At 36.4% G+C, this 21952-nt stretch overlaps 1 protein-coding gene across 1 annotated transcript in view; it reads left to right on the top strand.

Annotated features, from left to right (window-relative positions):
* Positions 1 to 21952, top strand: part of ABCA13 (ATP binding cassette subfamily A member 13) — a gene marked incomplete at both ends in the record, with an annotated part of 438366 nt that overhangs the window by 391259 nt on the left and 25155 nt on the right. Inside the window, 3 exons of the mRNA XM_081283275.1 lie at positions 3812 to 3946; positions 9344 to 9447; positions 19903 to 19995. Of these exons, the coding sequence (XP_081139401.1) occupies positions 3812 to 3946; positions 9344 to 9447; positions 19903 to 19995 (332 nt within the window). The remainder of the gene's footprint in view (positions 1 to 3811; positions 3947 to 9343; positions 9448 to 19902; positions 19996 to 21952) is intronic.

Genomic DNA, 21952 nt, shown 5'->3' with positions numbered 1-21952 from the left:
CTTCACAAGTCCAGGAAGGCAAGTAAAAGGTAACTCTTCCTTCAGCTTGAATTCAGGTCCCACGGGTTGAAGTAATGATTTCCAATTTTCTCTGTCTTTCATTATGCACATTTTGTATGGTATACATATTTGAGCCTGAATTCAATTAACCTGGTAAAGAATTTTATATTAAATTACAATCAAATGATTCAGGAGACAAGGACTACAATGTCTGGGATGCTAGAGAAAGAAAGCATGTGAGAGGAGTTAATGGGTGTGGGTAATTTCAGGGCTAATATCAAAGCCAAGCAATTGAGCAACACTTTGAATTAGGATGAGGTGTAGCAGATTTCCATTTTAGTTTTCCCTGGGATTGAATATGTAGAGTCCTTACCGATTTTATTTTTTGTGAATACGCACAAATTTTTTCCAGGAAAAACACATACTGTGTGTGGCTTCTCAACATCCTCTATAGCCATACATTTGTCTTGAGTTTTTTTCCATTCATAGTTTTACAAGAATGAGCTAGAAGTCACAAGACGGGGGGGGGGGGGTGAAAGAGTAAAGGTCATCTGCAAAGGGAGGCTGAGAAAATAATAATTTCTATCTAAAAGTCTCTTACTTATTTTAATCTTACATGAAATTTTAAAGTGATCCTCATATTTGCTAGTGGATCACTTCTAGCCTTGGAATTCAACAATTATTTAATATTTTCTGGGCAATCTATTTTGGCTCCAATGATAAAAGCCCTACCATGTGGCAAGTGTGATGGAGACATGGGGAATATAAAGACAAATAAACCCTGATCTTTTGCCTTAAGTAAGATACTATTTCTAGAATTTTCTGGGAGAAAAATAACAGACTGTATAACTTATGACATTTTGTTTTTTTCGGGGGAGAATAACAGATTCTGTAACCTGTGACATTTTGGGCCATAGGTAGTATTTTGCCAGCCTTGATTGCTAGGACATTATGTTTGTCATTATTTTGATAGCGGTGCAGAGTGCAGAAAGACGGCAAATACTTCTTATTAGGCCATTTTCAGTTATTTTCTGAAAATGTAACATTTAGAGAGCATTAGATCAAACTGATACATTTGTTCCTGTCTCTTCTGGAATCTTTGCTGTGGTTAACTGATTGAGGATTTGGAGACTGCAGCATTTAAGATTTTGTGATATTGGAAAAAAATGCCATACTTTCCCTGGTTTCATAAAAAATAAGCCATAATATCTTGATGAATTTATTCAGCATTTCTCTAATTAGTCTGAGGTACATTTCTACAAAACCATATTTTTATTATTATATTTTACTTCATTTGTCTGTTCATCAGCTTTCATTTATTGCTGATCTTTATAATGTATGAGAGTAAAATAAAAACTAATTATATACATAATACTTTTTATTATTTTATTGACTTTTATGGTTTGAAAAAAAAAATCACCCCAAACTTATTTTTCCCCATGTGTTATTGCTGCTAGCCTTAGAGCTGTTAGCATTTGCTTTTTTCCCAAAAGACAAACTTTTTAAACAATTTCTGCAATGCTCCTAGGCCGCCTTGTGCGGACAAAAGCTTCCTTGGTGGGGATCCTTCTGGGTTCCCTTCAATCATCATTGCCCCTTTCTGGGGCAATTTTGGGTGAATCCATTAGCACCACTGTCATTGCTCTAGTTTCTGCAGTGTCAGCCATGTGTCTCTTTATTCATATGAGACTTCATTAATATTTGTGTTTGATTATTTTAAGTAAAATGTACTATTTGAATTTTTATTCATTTAAATTTTATTCAGTTTGTTAATTGATCAAGTGGGCTGAATGATGCCAGGAAAAAGATAGTTTGTTTATATAAAACAACCTGGGGACAACAAGTTGACTGTTTTCCTAAGAACAAGCAATTGGCCTTGAGTCTACTTTCTTAGGCAGATAGCTGAAGATATGAGATTGCTTCTTCATGAATCCTTTGGGCCTGGAAATCTGTTTTCTCGACTTATGCTATTTGAACACAAGATCAGTTCTGGAGCTTTATAGTTCATTTTCTAAATTATTCAGAGATTAAACAAATAAAAAGTAGAGCAAATTTGTGTGAAAGTTTTTATTGGGAAGTATTTACAGCACTGTTATATTTTAAAGCCTCTTAATATTATCATCATCTTATCCATTTATCATCATTTTCTAAATTTATCAATAAACATATATTCATTAGAGGAAAACTAAATTTTATTAGGTATTTAGAATACACAATTATTAACTTTATCTTCATATTCCTATAGAATTTTTCCTCTTTTCCTAAATTTGAATTAAGGTGTGATATTGGAAGACTATACTTTCAGAGAAGTTTTTCTGATCATGTTGAGCCCTGGAAACCATGAGGAAGAGCTGAGTGAGGAAAAAAAAAAGTAAAAATTTGATACTGGCCAGTTTGGTTGTGTAATGTGCCATGACATGTGACTGAATCAGTAAGGGTCACTCCAAGTGAATTGGGCTGGCTACTAAATAACCACACACAGACAGAAAATACCTTTTTGGGGGGTTTAGTGACAACTCCTCAACCTCAGCTCCCACAAAGGAGGCAAGAGAAGCAGGCAAAAGAGAGAGAGAGTGAGCATGCCTGAAGCCCTCCTATTTATTGGGGAGAGGCCATTCAAGAATATTCTACCCAAACAAGGCAAGGGATTGTGTTCCAGCAAATGGGGGTGAGGGGTATAGCCCAGTCCCATTGGGTGACACCCACTCCCAGAGCTGCACTTACTTGCAAGCAAAAGTGAGGTCTGCCTGCTGCTTTGGTGCTGGGAGCAGAAGCCAGGTCCACATCTTCATTATCAAGGCTAAGGGCACATTCTCAGCTCCTGTTCAAGGCGGCCCCCCGACAGTAATGTCTAAAACTGAATCTATATTAATATTTAAATTAATATCATTATGGTCATGAGAGTCAAATAAAACTGCAACATTTTAAATTATGCAGAACTGGGGAAAAAAAGAAATCGCCCAATTTGACTCCCAGTACAGGAGATGATGGAATTGGAAACAACATAGACTATGGTGCCAATTACTGTTGGAAGTACTGACATAAGTGCTGTGAGATGCATGTGATACCTGCAATAGGGGATCAGTATTTATGCTGAGGAAAGACAAGAAGATGAGTTGAATTTTCAAGGGTGTGTGAAATGAGGGCAGGTTGAAAGAGAGGAGAGGTAGAGAAGTTGTGTGCATGGGGTCCCTGGAGAGTCGGAATTCCCCTGTGGCCAAGGGTGGAGCTTTGGTGAATGAAGTGACCATCCTCATTACTTGATAAAATGGTTCCCAGAAGTTAGGAACAAAGCATTCCCCATTCTTTCCCCACCTCTAGATACTGAACTCTGAGTGTGCAAACTCTTACCAATGGTTTCTTAATGTACAGTGGATATTTCTTTGTGCTAATATTGAAAAGCCCCCTCAGTTCTTTCCTCCCATGAGGTTTTGACACCTCACTGTCTTGGTTTCATTCCTGTTCAATTCCATCTCAGTGTTCATTTTGCTTTACCTTTTTTCTGCTCGCCTTAATGCGGACATTAGTCTGGACTCAGAACTAAGTCTGTTTCTTGCCTACTATTTTCCTAGCTCCAGACCCAGGGGTTTTGGGGATCAGTCGGATGTCTGCAGGCACAGAATTTACCCCTCTTTTCTTTCTCAGTTTCTCCCTATATCATGAAGGAGAGTGGTCCAGGGAATGTACTTGACCATCCATGTGAGGGGTGGATAGGGGTTGATGGGAAGGAGGAGCAGGAGTCAGGGCTGAGACCTGGTGTCTGGTGGCATGGTGAGGGGTGGCATGCTCACCAACGGCTCCTCTCTTCCAGGTGGCTGGAGACCTTGTGAGGCGCCTGCACCTGGAAGCCCATGTAGAGAAATCTGTGGCCACCTACAGTGGGGGAACCAAGCGGAAGCTCTCCACAGCCCTGGCCCTGGTGGGGAAACCTGACATTCTTTTATTGGTGAGTAGTGGAAATATCAGTAATATGTCATTGTCTTGAAATAAGATGCCCACTGCACGTGTGCTTGTAAACTTAGTTTAACTAAATAGAATTCTTGTAGGAAATAACTTCAGAATTCACAACACTGATTCTACAAACTAATGAACTGTTCTGCCCTAACTCAACATTTCCCAAACAAAATGTAAAACACTACTAGACTGATACAGAAATAAGACATGTATCTTTTGGTAGATTCACTTACCCTTGTCAAATTCAATAAAAAAATTTTAAATGTTTTTTTTTTTTTTTTTTTTTTTACTTGTAGATGGACACATACCTTTATTATTTATTTATTTATTTTTATGTGGTGTTGAGGCTCAAACCCAGTGCCTCACACGTGCAAGACAAGCATTCTGCCACTGACCCCCAAACCCAGTTGTCAATAAAATTATAACATTAAAATTATATTAAAAATTAGAATTCACTTCTAATCTGAAAAAATCAATAGGTATTTTTCCTCTAGCACAATGCTTTTAAGGCTTTTTCTACCAGCCGATATATGTTCATCATAACTGTAATGACTCATATCTATGGTAAATCATGAGGATGGATGTGAGGGATTGCTATAATTTAGATACAGATTCCCCAAAAGCCCATGTGTTAAAGCTTTGGCCCCACCCCATGCTGTGATTGGTAGTTGGTAGAACCTTTAGGAGGTGGGGCCTAGTGAGAAGTCTTTAGGTCATCGAGGGCTGCCCTCAAAGAGATAGTAAGACCTTGGACCCTTCTTCTTCTTTATTGCCTCCTAACCATGAGGTGAGCAGTTTTGCTTCACCAAATGTTCCTCCCAAGACATATTGCCTGGTTGCAGCCCCAGAAGCGGCAGTGTCAACCAGTTATTATCTAGAACCTTCAAAATTGTGAAACAGAATAAATGCTTTCTCTTCATAAGTTGTTTACCTCAAGTAGTTGTTATAATGATGAAAAACTGGCTAACACATAGATGCCTGATGGATATGGAAGGGAGGGAAGAGAGTTCCAGAAAAGGTATAGCATGAGCTATGGCCTTGAGACAAAGCATTCTGTAATCCATCTGGGAACTGCAATCAATTTTAAATTAATTCAAAGTATTAGTTGGAGGTGATATGGCCCATAAATAGAGCCAATTGCCTTACATTTCAAAAACAGCTCTAGATATACATAATGCCATTCAAATGATAAGTAGAATATTGTTCTTATGGTATATATTAGATTCTAATAGCTAATGTTCACCCCAGGGCTGCACTTTGGCAGACTGTCTGATGGGTGTCAAAGAATATAGGAAATAAAGCAGATTCTCTTTTCTGTTCTTGTTTGCCAGATGAAAACAGCCTTTCAGTGGGAAAGTTAATGGGGACTCAGAAAGTCCATGCTGAACAATGTGGTCCTGTCATTTATTGTCCTTTGGAAACTTACCCGAAAGTTGTTTTAATTCATCTAAGTTTGCTATTGAAAAGTCCAAAATCAAGGACTAATGCATAATTTTATATTCTGAAACCAAATAATACAAGTTAATATTTTCATCATTCTGCAGTTCCCAAATGGCATTATCCTCTCAAGGTGAGACAGTCTGAGCCTTAGCTCCTCCTGGAGGATGTCTCTGTGCTCAGCCTGGAGCAAGGCATCTCCTCAGTCAGATGAAGGGGATCTGCTGTATGATTGTGCTCTTGACTTATGACAGATCCTCAGCTTTCTCTTCTTTTATCTTCCTTGCTCTCATTTCCATTGAATGTCCAGGACTCTGGCACAGTGGCCAGGTGAGGACCCTGGAGTCCTAGTGAACAGATGTGGATTTTGCTTTTGCAATTCTATAACATATGACTTTGCATGTTCTAAGCCTGTTTCCTCCTTGTCTGATATAATCCACATGAAGTGTGCAGCCAAATGCCTTGTGCTTAATAAATCTACATTAAGTGTTTAGTAACTGTGATGATGGTGACTGTTCAGAGAATCAGTTTCAAACGATGGTTTTGAAGTTCTCCGCTGAGAGACAAGGAAGGGCTCTTGGAACTCATGCCACAGTGACAATCCGGAAAATTAAAAATTACTCACCCAACCCTTTCACTGAACGATGTAGGACTGTATTATTTACTTACTATTGTAAGTAGTACACACATAACACTTGATTTGTAGAAAAAGCCAGGTGTTTATTTTCCTGTTCAGTGACTTTTCTCCAACACTTTCCTTATGTTTTTTTTTTTTTTTTCCCCATTTCAGAGGAAGTTGATGACCCAAAGCTCTAAAGAAAAATGTGTTCAGTGCTCCCGGACTACAGAAAACCCAGAAATGCATTATATAGCTAGGCAAGATTTCTCTCCAAAGTGGTTCAGATAGCAAGTGTTTTGGAGTTTATTGAAGGAGAAAGCTTCAGGTTCCAAGAAATTCCAATTTATTTGATGTTACTAAATAAATGAAGCCTTTTTCGACTATCATATCTCTTTCCAGGAGATATTACTCTAAAAGTTTATGGAGGTGGAGGGTTTATTTTAGAGACATCAAGGTTGGCTTATCTAAGCAGATTGTGAAGGGAATCTGGCTAATGTGAAAACATATCTCAAACCCCTATTTTTAAGGAGCCACAATTGACAAGTAAAAATTGTTTATATGTAAAGTGTACAGTATAATGTTTTGATACACACACTGTGAAATGGTTACCACAATCAAACTAATTTATATATCAAGCCCCTCACATAGTGACCTTTTTTTTTTTCAGTTACTGGTAAGAAAACATAAGATGAACTGTTTTAGCAAAATTCAAATGAACAATACAGCACTGTCAACTACAGTCTCTGTTAGTCCATTTGTGCTACTGTAACAACATATCACAGACTGGGTAACCTTATAAAGAAAAGAAATATATTTTTTCCTGAAGGCTGGAAGTACAGGACCAAGGTACCATCAGATTTGGGGGTCAATGAAGGTCCTGTCTCTGCCTCCAAGATGACACCTTGAACTAAGTATCCTCCAAAAATGGTGTGTAAGCCCTCCACAAGGGCACCTTGTACTAATCATGAATGGGAAGACTTCCTAACTCAATCACCTCTCATAAGCCATGCTTCCCAATACTGTTGTATTGGGGATCAAGGAGACAAAAAATTCAAATTAGAACCCCTATGCTGCGTATTATATCTCCAGAATTTATTAATTCCATATGTGTTAGTGTTTTGTCACTGTGACAAAGACCTGAGAAAAACAGCTTAGAGGAAGAAAGATTTATTTTGCTCATGGTTTTAGAAGTTTCTGTTAGTGGTCAGTGGGCCCCATTGCTCTGGGCAAGAGATGAGGGAGAACATCATGGTAGAAGTACTTAGCAGAGGAAGGCTTTTCATCTTCTGGCAGCCAAGAACAGAGATAAAAGGGCTTGGGACAATATGGAGTCCCCAAGAGCATACTCTCGGTGACCTACCTTCTCCAACCATGCCCCACCTGCCTACATTCCCATCATGCTCAATCTTGGTAACTACTATTGTAATCTGTTTATACGCATTTGACTTTTCTAGATGGTACATGTGTGATCATAAAGTGGTCATCCTTTCATGTTTACCTTATTTCACTTAGTAAAACATCCTCCAACACTATACATATGTTGCTGGAAACTGAAGAGTTGCCTTCTTTTTAAGAAGGAATAATGTTTATTATATATACATGCGCACACACACACACATACACATGACAGCGTGTTTTTTTCTTTTTGTGCCTTGCTTATTTCACTTAACCTAGCATCCCCTAGCTTCTTCCATGTTGTCACAAGTGATAGAATTCCATTCTTTTATATTTCTGAATAATGTACTATTGTGTGCACATGCCATGTTTTTATCTACTTATCTATTGATGGATACTTCTGTTGATCCCATATATTGGTTAATGTGTATAGTACTGCAATAAACATGGGAGTGCATGTTTTTTACTCTTTGATATGCTGATTTCCTTTTTTTTCCCTTTTCATATATTTAAAGTAATGGAATTTTTGGATCATATAGTAGTTCTATTTTTAATTTTGAGGAAGCCCCATAATGGCTTACTAATTTACATTCCCACCAACAGTATATAAGGGCTACATTTTCTCCATAAATGCCATGATACAAATATTCACAGGGGTTTTGTATAAAATCCTGTCAGTTTTCTTCATTCCTTTCCATTTTTTTTTCCTCCTCTGACTGAACAATTTTACACAACCTGTGTTCACATTTCCTGATTCTTCCATTTACTTGATCAAATCTGTGGTTGATACTCTTACATTTTCATTTTATTCATCACAATTTTCTGCTCCAGGATTTCTACTTGGTTCTTTTCACATGAATTCTCTTTTTGAACTTGTTCATGTATTGTTTTTCTGATTTTATTGCATTCTCTATTTCTATTCCCCTTTTAACTCACTGAATTTCTTCAAGGTGATTATTTTCAGTTTTGTGTCTGGAGATTCTTAGATCTGCAGTTCAATGAGATCAGCTATTGGAATCCATCATAAGAACACAGAAACATTGTGTTATTCAGTGGTGTCCTGATTTTCTCCTCCTCCTCCTCCTCTATGCCCTCTTGGTCATCCTCCTCTTCCTCCTCCTCTTCCTCTGTGTTGCTTAAAGTCTTGCATTTCTTCTGTTTTCACAGTCTTTAATGGCTCTCTTTGGGAGAGAAACACTTTCCCCTGTCAGTTAGGGGGTGCATTCTGAGGCTCTCTTAGACCTTTTTTATAGATATGCACACTGCACACTCCTTGATCACTCATGATGGAGGAGGGGAATTCTTAGGATTATATGCCTTTGTCCCTCCCACAGTGGAATCTCATGCCAGCTGCTGAGAGCTTCCCATTTGCCCTTTAGGGCAATGCCCTGAAATGCTTGAGCTTGTGTGCTTTCTCCTAACCCTTTAAAAAACTGTGCTGGTCGCTTATGTGAGATGCCAATACCTGCCCTATTGGGGGTCCTTTCAGGGGGCCACTAGGAAAGGCAAAGTGAGGCATTCAGAGTGCTTGTGTACCGGTGTGAAGGAGTCTATAGAGAGACCTTCCAAGTGGCATAGGAGCAGGCTTTCTGGTGGAATTCCCAGAGTGGTTACAATGGCCCATGGCCTCTCTTCCCTACTTCTAGTCTCTTCCAATATCTCAGCTGTGTCAATCACCTCAGTAATTTAGGGTTGATGAGAAAGAAGTGGGCCTCTTAAGTAGCATCCTGCATGAGTGCACAAGGAGTTAGGCACTCCACTCCTTTCCCCGTTATCTTGGCTTTGTTGAGCAGAATGCAGACGAGCTGATGGAGAGGTACCTGTGACCATCAGAGAAGGGATTTCTTTCCTTGTAACCAGCATCTGGCCTCATGTGATAGTGTACATCCATACATGTATTCATCAAATTAATATCATTGTGTGTTTTCTTTCCTCTAGGATGAGCCCAGCTCTGGAATGGATCCTTGCTCGAAAAGATATCTGTGGCAAACAATAATGAAAGAGGCGCAGGAAGGCTGTGCTGTGGTGCTGACCTCCCACAGGTGAGTGGAGCCCCCTCCTGCGGCTATTTCCTGAGCAAATATGAGTAACAAACAATAGTTAGGGGAAAATACCCACCTCCAGCCAGCATCACGCACAGAAGTTCCTTTGTGTTTACACTGTGAAGTTGATATACTTGATGGTCCCTGTTATGCAGCGTAAGAGATTGAACCAGAGGGAGATCATGTAACATAACCAAGGCCACAGGAGCCCGTGGGAGAGCTGGAGTTTGAGCCTGAAGTTTGATAGTCACACCCTGGCGTGGTCCATTACTGCTGGTCAGGGATGGGGTGAGGGATGGACTCCCTCAGTTAGTTCTTCCCAAGGGGTCCCAGCTCCTATCTAAGGCCTCATATTCCACTAGGTAGAATTATCTGAAATGAAAACTTAACATGTTACTGAATCTGGTCTAATATTTTACTCACTATGGATTTAATTGTGTTACTCAATTCTCAACCATTACCTCTTTTTAATTTGATTAGACATCGTTCTAGGCCTCATGGAAATACAAACGTAGAGTTCAAAAGACCCGTACCTGGGGAGTGAGTCATATGAGGTGGCTAAAAATATCCTGAAGATACAATGGAGGTTGGGCTTTAAGGCTTATTCTTGCCCCCTCTCCCTGCCCAAGCTTAAATAAAATACGCTGTGAATCAAGTATCAAAAACAGTTAAGGATATGAGGGTTTTTTTTCTTTCTTTTTTTGGGGGGGGAGGTACTAGGGATTGAACTCGGGGGCACTTGGCCACGGAGCCATATCCTCAGTCCTATTTTGTATTTAACACAGGGTCTCACTGAGTTGCTTAAGGCCTTGCTTTTGCTGAGGCTGGCTTTGAACTCGAGATACTCCTGCCTCAGCCTCCCAAGCCCCTGGGATGACAGGCCTGTGCCACCACACCTGGCCTTCTTTCTCTCTCTTTTTTTAATGTGTTCTTTTTAGATACACATTGTAGTATATTGTATTTTGACATATTGCACATACATAGAATATAACTTATTCTAATTAGGATCCCATTCTTGCAGTTGTACATGATGTGGAGTTATACTTGTCATCTATTCATATATGAACACAGGAAAGTTACCCAATTCATTCTACTGTTTTTCCTATTCCGATCCCCCTTCCTTCCCTTTATTCACCTTTGTGTAATCCAGTGAACTTCTAATCCCCCCCCCCACACACCGACTCCCATTGTATTTTAGCATCCACATATCAGAAAGAATATTCAGCCTTTGTTTTTTTTTGGGGACAGACTTATTTCATTTGTCATGATAGTCTCCAGTTCAATTCATTTATTAGCAGATGCCATATTTCTTCTTTCTGGCTGAGTAATACTCCATGTGTATATATACCAATTTTTCTTTATCCATTCATCTGCTCAAGGGCACCTAGGTAGGCTGCATAGCTTTGGTATTGTGACTTGAGTTTCTATAAAAATTGATGTGGCCATGTCACTATAGTATGCTGATTTTAAGTCCTTTGGGTATATACCAACAAGTGGGATAACTGGGTCAAATGATGGTTCCATTCTGGGTTTTCTGAGGAATCTTCATACTGCTTTCCAGAATGGTTGCACAATTTGCAATCCCATCAACAATGTCTAAGTGAACTTTTCCTCACATTCTCAAGATTTTACTATATTTTTCTTCATACAAAATCCCAAACCTAGGAAATCATTGATCTGCTTTCTCTATAATTTGCCTTTTCTAGAATTTCATATTAGTGGAATTGTATGATGTGTAGGCTTTTGTATCTGCCTTTCTTCACTTACTATAATGTTTTTAAAGCTTATGCATGTTGCAGCATATATCAATAATTCACTCCTTTTCATTGCTAAATAGCATTCCATAGTATAATTAAACCACTTTCATGTATTCATCCACCAGTTGATGAATATTTGAATTTTCCAGTTATGGTTATTATGAATAAAATTCTTTATATAGTCTGGTAAATGTCTTTGGATATATAGGTAAATGTTTTTATTTTTCTTGGATAGAGTCTGAAAAGTTGAATAGCAGAGTCAAATGGTAAATTGTGTTTACTACTTTAAGAAACAAACTAATTGGATTAAGGATCTTTGAATGTGCTTATTGATTGTTTGTGTTCATTCTTTGGTAAAATATCTATTAAAAATTTCCCCCATTTAAAAAAAAAATAGAGCCAGCCGTGGTGAAGCATGCCTTTAATCCCAGCAGCTCAGGATGATGAGACAAGGAGGATCATGAGTTCAAAGCCGGCCTCAACAATGGTGAGGCAGTAGGCAACTCAGACTGTCTCTAAATAAAAAATACAAAATAGGGCTGGGGATGTGGCTCAGAGGTTGAATGCCCCCTGAGTTCAATTCCCAGTACCAAAAAAAAAAAAAAAAAAAAAAAAAAAAAAAAAAAAGAAAGAAATTAGAATAGGTTTAGGTTCATAGCAAAATTGAGAGGATGGTACAAAGATTTCCTTTATGACCTTCTCCCATTTATCAGTATGCTCCCTGACACTGGTATGTTTGTTACAATTAATGCATACCTACATCAATACATCATTATCATCCAAAATCCATAGCTGACTTTATCCTTGGTGTTGGACATTTTGTGGATTTAGAAAAATATATAATAATATGTTTTCACTATTAAAACACCATAGAGAATAGTTTCACTGCCCAAAAAATTAACTGTGCTTTACCTATTCATGTCTCCTTTCTGGCAACCAATAACTTTTTTTTTTTTTTACCATTTCCATAGTTTTATTTTCTTTCCCCGTTTGACATATAGTTGGAATCATGCAGGATGTAATCTTTTTAGACTGGCTTCTTTTGTTTCCCCCACGTCTTTTCATGGTTTGACAGCTCATTTCCTTTAAGCACTGAATAAAGTTCTGTAGTCTGGATGTACCAGTTTATTTCTGCATTCACTCACTGAAGGATACTACAATAACTTCTTCCAAGATTTGGCAATTATATGTGAACTGTTGTAAACATCCATGTGCAGATTTTTGTATGTAAACTTTTTCATCTTTTGGGGGGTAATACCAAGAAGTGTGATTGCATCATATAGTAAGAGTACATTTAGTTTTGTAAGAATCTGCCACTTATAAGTATGTTTTCTGTCTGTATTTTTTACTTGTAAGAGGTTTTACCTCTATCTATCTACCTAACTACCTACCTATCTACTACCTGCATACCTACTGGACATTATATTCTGAATATAAATCGCTTGCTGTATATATGATTGCTAATGTTTTTTCTCATTGGAAATGTAAACATTATAAACATTTTTTATTAAATCTAATTTTTCATTTTTGTGTGGCTTGCACTTTGGGTGATACATCTAAGAACTCTTGTTCTCAAGTCATGAAAATGTTCCTCCATGAAAATGTTTCTACTAAGAATATTAAGGGTTTTAGCTTTAAAGAGTCTTTGATATATTTTAAGCTAATTTTTTTTGCATATAATAAGAGGAAATGAGTCCAAATTTACTTTTATGCATGTAGATATCTAATTATTTCAGCTCTATTTTTGTAAAGACAATCCTTTGTCCATTGAATTATCATGGTACATTTATTGAAAATTAGTTGACCATAATTATATAGATTTATTTCTGGACTCAATTATTATCCATTGACATATATGCCTATCCTCTCACCAGTATAATCCTTTTTTTTTTTTTTTTTTTTTTTTGGTACTGGGGATTGAACCCAGGGAAGCTTCACCACTGAGCAACATCCGGATCCCTATATATATTAATATTGAGGGAGGTTCTCGCTAAGTTGCCTAGGGCCTCACTAAGTTGCTGAGGCTGGCTGTGAATTTGTGAGCCTCCTACCTCAGTTTCCCAAGTTGCTGGAACTACAGGTATGTGCCAGTGGGCCCACCTCTAATTCTGTCTTGAATATAGTGCCTTTTATAAGGTCGTGAAACATGCAGGAGAAGCCCTTCAGCTGTTTCTGTTACAAAATTTTTCATTCACTTGAAAATTCTTTCTGTGGCTCATTTTAAATTTAATTCTGTTGTGATCAGAGGAAATACTTCTTTTTTGTAATTTCCATTCTTTTAAATGGGTAAGGAGTTTTAAAAGGCCCGCCATAGAGGCTATAATTTGTTTTGTCTGTGAAGCAACAGATAATACATTCTTTTTTGTTTTGCAAATCATATAGTCTACTGCAAATAAAGCCCTGCTGTTGTAGTATGAAAGCCGCTGCAGACATTAGGTAAGTAAATGTGATTGTATTCCAGTAAAACCTAAATGAATAAGGCGGCAGGCTGGATCTGGCCACACAGCCGTAGTTTCTGCACATGGCCTAGCCTGCGGCCTGTCCTAGGGAATGAAATGGTCCTTAGTGGGAAGGAATGTGTATTCTGTGATTGGGGCCAGTTAGGGTTAGTGTTGAGAATTCTGTCTTATTGTGGGTGTTTTGCCTTGGTGTTCTAATAGTATTGAGGTTGAAATACTGAAATCCTAATGTGTTACTGGCTTTTCCTCCTTTACAGTCTGTCAATTTTTTCTTTGTATATTTTGAAGCTGTGATTAGATGAATAAGCACTCTTAATTGTTATCTTTCAAATATTTTTACCCTCTTATCATTAAGAAATGTCCCTTTTTATCCCTTATTGCGTTTTTTTTCTTGTCTTAAAGTCTGTTTTATCCAATGATTTCACTGCTGCTACTGTCTTTTGTTTACTGTGTGTATGACATATCTATGTATATTAAAACCTTTTACTTTCAAATGATTGTGTTTTTGAATAGAAAGGATGTTTTCTGCAGATGGTACAGTTGATCTTGCTATTTTTCCAATCTGACAGTCTCTGCCTTTGAGTGAGATGTTTAGATGATTTAACATAATTATAGATATGGTGGAAGTTACATTAACCATTTTGCTATTTATTATTTACATTTCTTCTTTGCTTTTTTAATCTTTGTTCCTATTTGACATTTATATACTAAATAATTTCCAGTATAGTATCTTTGATATTTTAACTAGTTATTTTTGAGCTATTTTATTAGTGAGTATTCTAGGAATTAGAGTTTCTACCTTAATTTTATCATATTAATTCTAAATTACCTCCAGTAAAACAACCTTGCCATAACCTGGATGCACTCCCTCTCTTTGTGCTATTATCATATATATTGCATTTCATGTGCTCTATATCCAGTAAAAAACTGTTATAATTATCACTTTGTGATAACCTTAAATCTTTTAAATGAGGTAAAAAAAATATGAGGAAAAGAGATCTGTAGATTCTTGTATGGTAACCAATATCATTGCCATTCTTATGCACTTTTTTTCATAGAGAAAACATGAAAAATTTTTGGTCATTTTTTACTCAAAAAAAATTTTTTCCAGCTCTTTCTATCTCTTCTCTCCTTTGGCTTTTTCATTACATGTGTGTTGGGATTCTGTTATCACAGATCTGTGAGTTTCTTGCTCATTTCCTTTCCATCCTGTTTTGTCCTTTTCTCAGATGAGATCACTTTTGCTTCTCGGTAAGTTCACAGAGTCTTCTGCCATCTTGAATCTGGTGTTATTCTCTTTAGCAAATTTTTCATTGTATTTACTGAACTTTTCACCTTAAATGTTTCTTTTTGGTTCTTTTGATAACTTTCATTTTCTTTAGAATCTCTATTTTCTGACATTTATTGTCATATGTCCTTTAATTCTTTAAATAGCATTTCCTTTAGTTCTTCGAACATATATATTTCCTCTGCATTGGATAATTTTCCTCCTAACTCTAACATTGAGGAAGAGTTCAAGAAATTTATATTGACTGCTTTTTTTTTACACCCCTGAATATGGATCACTTCCTGTTCCTTTGCGTATCTACATTTTTATTGAAAACTACACATTTTAGATAATGTAGCTGCTCTGACTTGTTAACTACTCCCAAAGTTGCTCTATTGTCAGCTTTCATTTTTTAAATACTTATTTGTTAGATTTCTTTGCCTGGGATAAGTCTATGAAAAAAATCTTACTCCTGCAGTGAGTAGCAGCTGATTTCTCTGCTCAGATTTCGTGTTTAAAATTACTTTTACTTTTTCAAGACTGGCTGTATAACAGTCACCTCTGTTTTTGCCTAGGTTCCTTGATATCCTGTGAGTGAGCAAAGGTAGTTCACACCTCAGGTTGACACAACACAGACGTTCTGTCCTCTGCCAAATGTTCTCTGTGTTGATAGCCAGGAAAATTATAAGTTTGTGCCAACTTGAACATGTCACAATTTCCTTGGGTCCTTCTGTGCCTCTCCTATATGTATGCAATAGCCTCTGGGTTGAGAGGCAGTATGTGGAAAGCCAGGGCCATCTCCAGTGTCTACTGCACATACTAGGGTCTCAATTGGTTGTAAGCATGTCACAGACACACAAATTCTAGTACCTGGGGGTACTAGAGGTGCTGGCCATTCCTGTTTGCTTGGATCCAATATAGTCATGTAAACCAGCTATGTTACTGGGCATGGGTGTTGCACTCAATACTCCAAACTGAGTCCCTGCCCTTCAGCCATGGCAGAAGCTGCTGATACTCATGGCCCACCCTTTCCTGCTTCATGTTTTTTAAGCTGGGGAGGGAACTCAGTAGCCCATGGTTTGCCTCCCACAAATTCTTCTTATTCTGAGTTTAGCAATTTGTTAGCTATAACTGCTTCTCATATTGCTGCATGCCTTCAGTTAATTCCCAGTGTTCTGAAAGGGTTGTTTTGAAATTTTGTCTAGTATTATAGTTGCTTTTCATGGAATGGATTTGACAGTTTCTTCACTTGTGCACAGTCAGAATTACTACTTCTTTTTTTGTTTTGTTTTTGTTCTATTCAGAAAAAAATTTATATTAAAATGAATTAAACTTGATAAATCTACTTTTTTAAAAAAAATGTATATATTCTTGCTTAAAATGACCATTTGCTCTGCTAATTCTGAGCTCCACTTTGCTACATTAGTTTGCTGGCATGAGGCTGAGTCTTGATGTTCAAGCACAGGTTCTAAGAATTTTATCTTTCTAATAAAAAGATAAAATTATTTTTATTTCTCATATAACATAATTATTGTAGACTGTTCTCAAAACAGATATGCATTACTGTAGTTTCTCTTTTATATCCTCCTATTCACTTGGTTTCACATTAATGACATACATATGCATATACACAAATTTATTTCTATAAATTTGTTGCTATTCATACAAAACAAAGATCTAAATTACTCACTGAAAGTGAAGAACAGAGAAGCCTATGATTGATTCTGTGATTCTAAAATGACAGCTTTAGTTGAAAAGAAGTATCTCAGTGGGAAAGCCTTCCTCTTAACTTTGAGTTCACCTCTTATTGCCTCTTGTTCCTTACTCCTGAGCCTCTTGGGAAGCATGGGATAAGAAACTGGGAGCCATGTCACTTACTAAAAGGAATGGAAATCAGTCCAACCAGGAACAACCACTTTGGTTTTTCCTCACATGTCAAACAAACACTGATAAATGAAGGAACACAAGTCTCTGCATCACCTAGGCATATTTCAGTACTAATCAACCAAACCATTCATTAAAGAAAACAATTTGATGGGTTATTTTTGTTTGTTTGTTTGTTTTTTGAGTAAATGACCAGTAATTGTTTTCATTGTTGAACAGTTTTGTGTATTCTTCTTACTGTAGAAGATCATCAAAATCTCTTTGTCCTCTATGCTTAGATGTTATGATATCTAACATGTTTAGAGGATATTTGTTAGTTAGTCAATAATAATTCAGTTGAAACTGTTAGCCATTTAATATCATGAGGATTTACTTTTAAAATATTTTTAGTTGTGGATGGACACAATACCTTTATTTATTTATTTTTATATGGTGCTGAGGATGGAGCCTGGTTCCTCACACATGCCAGGCAAGCTCTGTACCACTAAGCTATGACCCAAGTCCTATTACGAGAATTTAATTCATATTTGGTATTATTTGGGCTCCCACATGTCCAAATTATGTTTAAGGAAGTAATACAAAAGTGACTTCATAGTCAACCTGCAACATAGTCATAAAAATGATAAAATGTTTTAAATTAAAATTCACTAAAGAAACAGAGAAAGCTATAATTGACCAGAAAAAAATTGTAAAGCATATTTGGAATGTTTATTGTACATATTCCTTAGATTTTATGTCAAGGTATTATAACAAAGAAACTTCGAATTATAGTGGCCCAGGCAAGACACATTTCCCCCTCACCTTGTTAAGTTGCTGGTGAGCTGTGCTTTATAAGGCCAACCAAGAAATCATGACCTTTCTGCCATGCCATTTAGCCATCTTCCAGTTGTCCTCATCCTCATGGTTGACATTGACTTACAGCACTGTGTCTATATCCCAACTTAAGGGATGTGGAAAAAGACAATACCCAGGTCAAGTGGCTTGTGTTATTTCAAGGTGACCCAGAAATACACATTCCATTGACCTGAATTTTCTGTGTGCCCACATGTAACTGTAAGAGAACTGTGAAATAGTCTTGATCTGAACATCCACGGACCCTATCAGAGATTCCTTTATAGTTGCTGCCTAACAATGGAAATAACACATGCTTCCTGTAGAGAATTTGGATAATACCAAATTGGAAAGAAAGAAGAAATAAAGACGATCTGCCATTAACTTTTCACTTCTCAGATAGTAATATCCATACATTTTTGTATGAATATTACAATTTTTTCTTTCTAGAAAGAAAAACTTTCACATACATGTGCAATTCTCCTCATATGCATTGTAATTTTGCCATTAAAGTATCAATATCTTTACTCATGAAATTCATTGACTTTAGAGAACTTCATTTTAATGTCTAACACACGGAATGATCTTTCGTTAACATGAAATAAATAACAAATCTCACTATAGAGCATGTATTTTTTTCTAGATTTTTACTACTACAAATAAATTGTCATATGTTAATATTTTGTGTTTCCTGGGGCAAGTTCATAGAAAAGGACTTATTTCCATATGGATTTTCAAAAAGTTATGCCTATTTTTACTTCCAACCTCAGCATATGAGGTGACCTATTTAGAATTACTGAGAATATCTTTAACTAGGATTCTGCTAATCCGAGAAGTCACTGTTTTTATTTGAAATGCAATGGAGAACAAAAGCACTTTCATCCTTAAACATAGAAAAGCATGCATGATGAATGCCTTTCTAGCTAGAAAGCAGTTTTAAGAACATTTGATTTAATGGTTAAGTTTATGATTTGTTGCTACATTATTGGTCATGAATAGTTTTGAAAATCATTTCCACATGATATTTTTCTTTTTATACATTGGATTTTTTAACATATATGACTTTTTATTTTAAGTTTATCAACCCTTTCCTGTTATGTTTGTGGCAGTTTTTCTTTTTTTTTTTTTTTTTTTTTTTGGTAGTGCTTGAAACCTGGACTTCATGCATGCTAGGCAAATCTTCTACCACTAAGCTGCACCCCAGCTCCTGTTTGTTTCTGTTCTTAAAACAGTTTGCTGTCTTCTGACATCTTAGTAGAAGATTGGGATTTTGCATTGCCACATCAATCAAAGGCCCCCTCAGTTTCCACCATTGCTGTAATGCTCACACAGTTGTTTCCATCCTCAAATCATGTGTGCATTTCATGCTTTAGTGGCTCATTTTGTCTCTATTTGTTTTAATGCCATTGGCCTTATAATTTTTGAGTGTATTACCTTATTTAATTTATTTTGGCAGTATAACAAATATTAATGTTTTCTGGAACATTTTTCCTCATAATTCTTTCAATATTTTTATTTTGGAGAAACACTTTATAATTCAATTTTTCTAAGGAGAGTGATAAAATTTTGATTGACATTATAATGCATCCATATCACAGCTTGTAACTTATGTAATTATAAAAATATAATTTTAAATCTTCATAACTTATTCATGATAAAATAATATTCAATTTTACTATAACCTAATTGTATATTAAATATTATTACAGCATTATATTTTATGTTATACACTTATATTTATATTTAAATATAATTAGCTTACTTTCATACTATATTAGTATTATATTTTATATTTACACTGATATTATGCTAGTATTGTTTTACATTTTACTGATTTTTATATTGTAAGGTTCCTTCATTTTTAAAATAGCCAATCTTTTTCATTGAGTTAAGGTTTTATTTATGTCTGTTAGTAAAGCTTTATTTTTTCTCTTCATAAAACATATTTTTTGTTAAGATTGTTTTTATTTTGTAATTTTGTACTATTGGTAAATGGTTCTCTCCTATTTATTTTATTACTATTTTCCTGGTACATGAAAATGCTAGTAATTTTTTAAAATTGTATTATTGGCTACCTAAATAAATCTTATGATACTTAAAAGTATTTTGTTTGGTTTTCATGAGGTGTCTATATTTTAAGAATTACATAATTTGCAGTAATAGTGTTTTTGTCCACTTTTTACTTTTAAAGTTTGAATCAAGCCTTTTTTCTCTCAAGTGTGGCTCACCTTTACTTTTCTTTTCCTTTTTTTCCCAGCATGGAAGAGTGTGAAGCTCTTTGCACCAGACTGGCCATAATGGTTAACGGTAGCTTCCAGTGTCTCGGCTCCCCTCAGCACATTAGGAATAGGTATGTGGAGCTTCTCTATTGTTTGATTCCTATCAATCAACAGCATGATGCAGTGTTATAACTGGAGATGCTTTAGAGATAGCTTGATCCAATTAATTACATCATGACATACAGGAAGAGGTGAAGGCATTGAGACATTTAAGGGTATGTTTAAAAAACACGATTAGTAAGTCAAAGGGATGTCAATTCCCAGATTCTTTCCCTAAGATAGTTTGCTTCCTTCTTGAGAAGGACTGTACCCTGATTGTGGTGGCATTGGTAGGGAAAGAGTATGGCTGGCAGGCCCAGATCAAGACAGGACAAGAAATGGCCTCCTGGTGTATGAAGTGCCTTATCCAGAGGTTGTGCTAATAATATAATTTTCCCAGCAGCAGTAAATCAGAGTCCTGATTTACCAAACACTATACTATAAGAAAGAGTTCTGTCAGTGTGAGAGGGTAAAAGACAGTTGCTGTGTTTTACTTTCATTTCGGATAATAAAAGACTAAAGATTTTTTTTTTCCTATGCTCATGAATCCCTTAGATTTCTTCCTGGTTAATTATCTCTTCATGTCTTTTTTTTTTCCATTTACTTTTTGGGAGTTTAATGATTTTTTTTATAAATTTCTATGACTGTTTTTATGTCCTTGTATCTTTCTTTTTTTTTCCCCCCAGAGTTTTCTGAATGATTTTCTAATTTCCTTCAGTTTGTTGTTTAACCTTAATTTTTCATACAGAGAAATTTGGTCATTTATGTTGCTAAATCTCTCTTTTCATGTTCATTTAGTCAATGTTTTTAATGTTAGAACTCTTAAGCAGAGATCTGGTAAATAGCTGAAATTTAAATATTTTTATTTTTATGGAGAAAATAGTAAGTGCTTGGATAGAGGTGATGTATTAGGAGGTAAACAGCACATTTCTAGTGGCTTGGTGTTGGTCACTACTGGGACAGTAAACCTCACTGATGCTTAGTGCTGTTTAGTGTTAAATGCTTGCCAGATGAATCTGCTAGAAACTATTCTCCGCTCACTTTAATAAGTATTATCAAAAGAAAAATAATACTTCACACTGTCTTACCTTTATGAATGTCTACATAAAGTTTTATAGTCCATTCCTGATTGTTGGGTGATTTATATTTGACTCTAGCTTCTTGCTTTCCATTAGGCATGGTAAAGTTGGCTACAGAAGCCTGCAGGATTAGATCATGGGAAGAGGATAATTCCCAGTGCTGATCTACAGGCTGGACAGTCTCTGTCAACTTCTGAGTTTTGATTCTGATAATGTGATCTGTAGGTTGAGGATGAATTATTAGTGAACTATATCTATATAAAGCAAGAACTCGCATGGTGTTATTCACCGAAATACCAAACAAGATAGCTTTTAAAATGTCTTCTATTTTTTTTATTTTCCTACAACAAATAAGCCTATCATAAATAAATATATGACTACATATGTTTCCATAATATTGAAATAAAAAGTAAGGGATGATTCCAGGGCATCTATATTTGGAATCATCCATGTTGTCCCCATTTCTCCTCTTCTAACATGAGGAATTCACATAGATAAGAAGAATCCCTCCCAACTCCCCTGCATTCCTTACTTCCATGAAAATTCACTGGGCTCCCAAAGACCTTGAGGACCCTGTGTGAGAGCTACTGCAGCTGTCAAGAGATAGACGCTTCCCTCCGATGTTGTCCCCAACTCTGCAAGGAGAAAACAGTCACCTTGGTGGTCTTGTATAAGTGGAGAAAGTTGATTACTTCCAGAATGTCCTGATGATATCATTATTGAATGTGACCTTGAATAGTGATACTATAAGTTCAGTGTAGATGGATATAGTGGGGATACTGGGTGCTGCGTGCTGAGGTAGCATGGGGATCCTACCGAAGGGACCAGGGCCTGAGTGTCCATCATATGACCCCATGGCTCCTTCTCCTCAACTGTAATATGGGTTGCCATGAGGACTAAGTGTGATTGG

The sequence above is a fragment of the Spermophilus citellus genome, assembly GCF_964194105.1.
Source record: "Spermophilus citellus genome assembly, chromosome: 3".
Lineage (NCBI taxonomy): Eukaryota > Metazoa > Chordata > Mammalia > Rodentia > Sciuridae > Spermophilus > Spermophilus citellus.
Note: the sequence above shows the minus strand (reverse complement) of the source record. Positions and strands in the feature narration are given on the sequence as shown.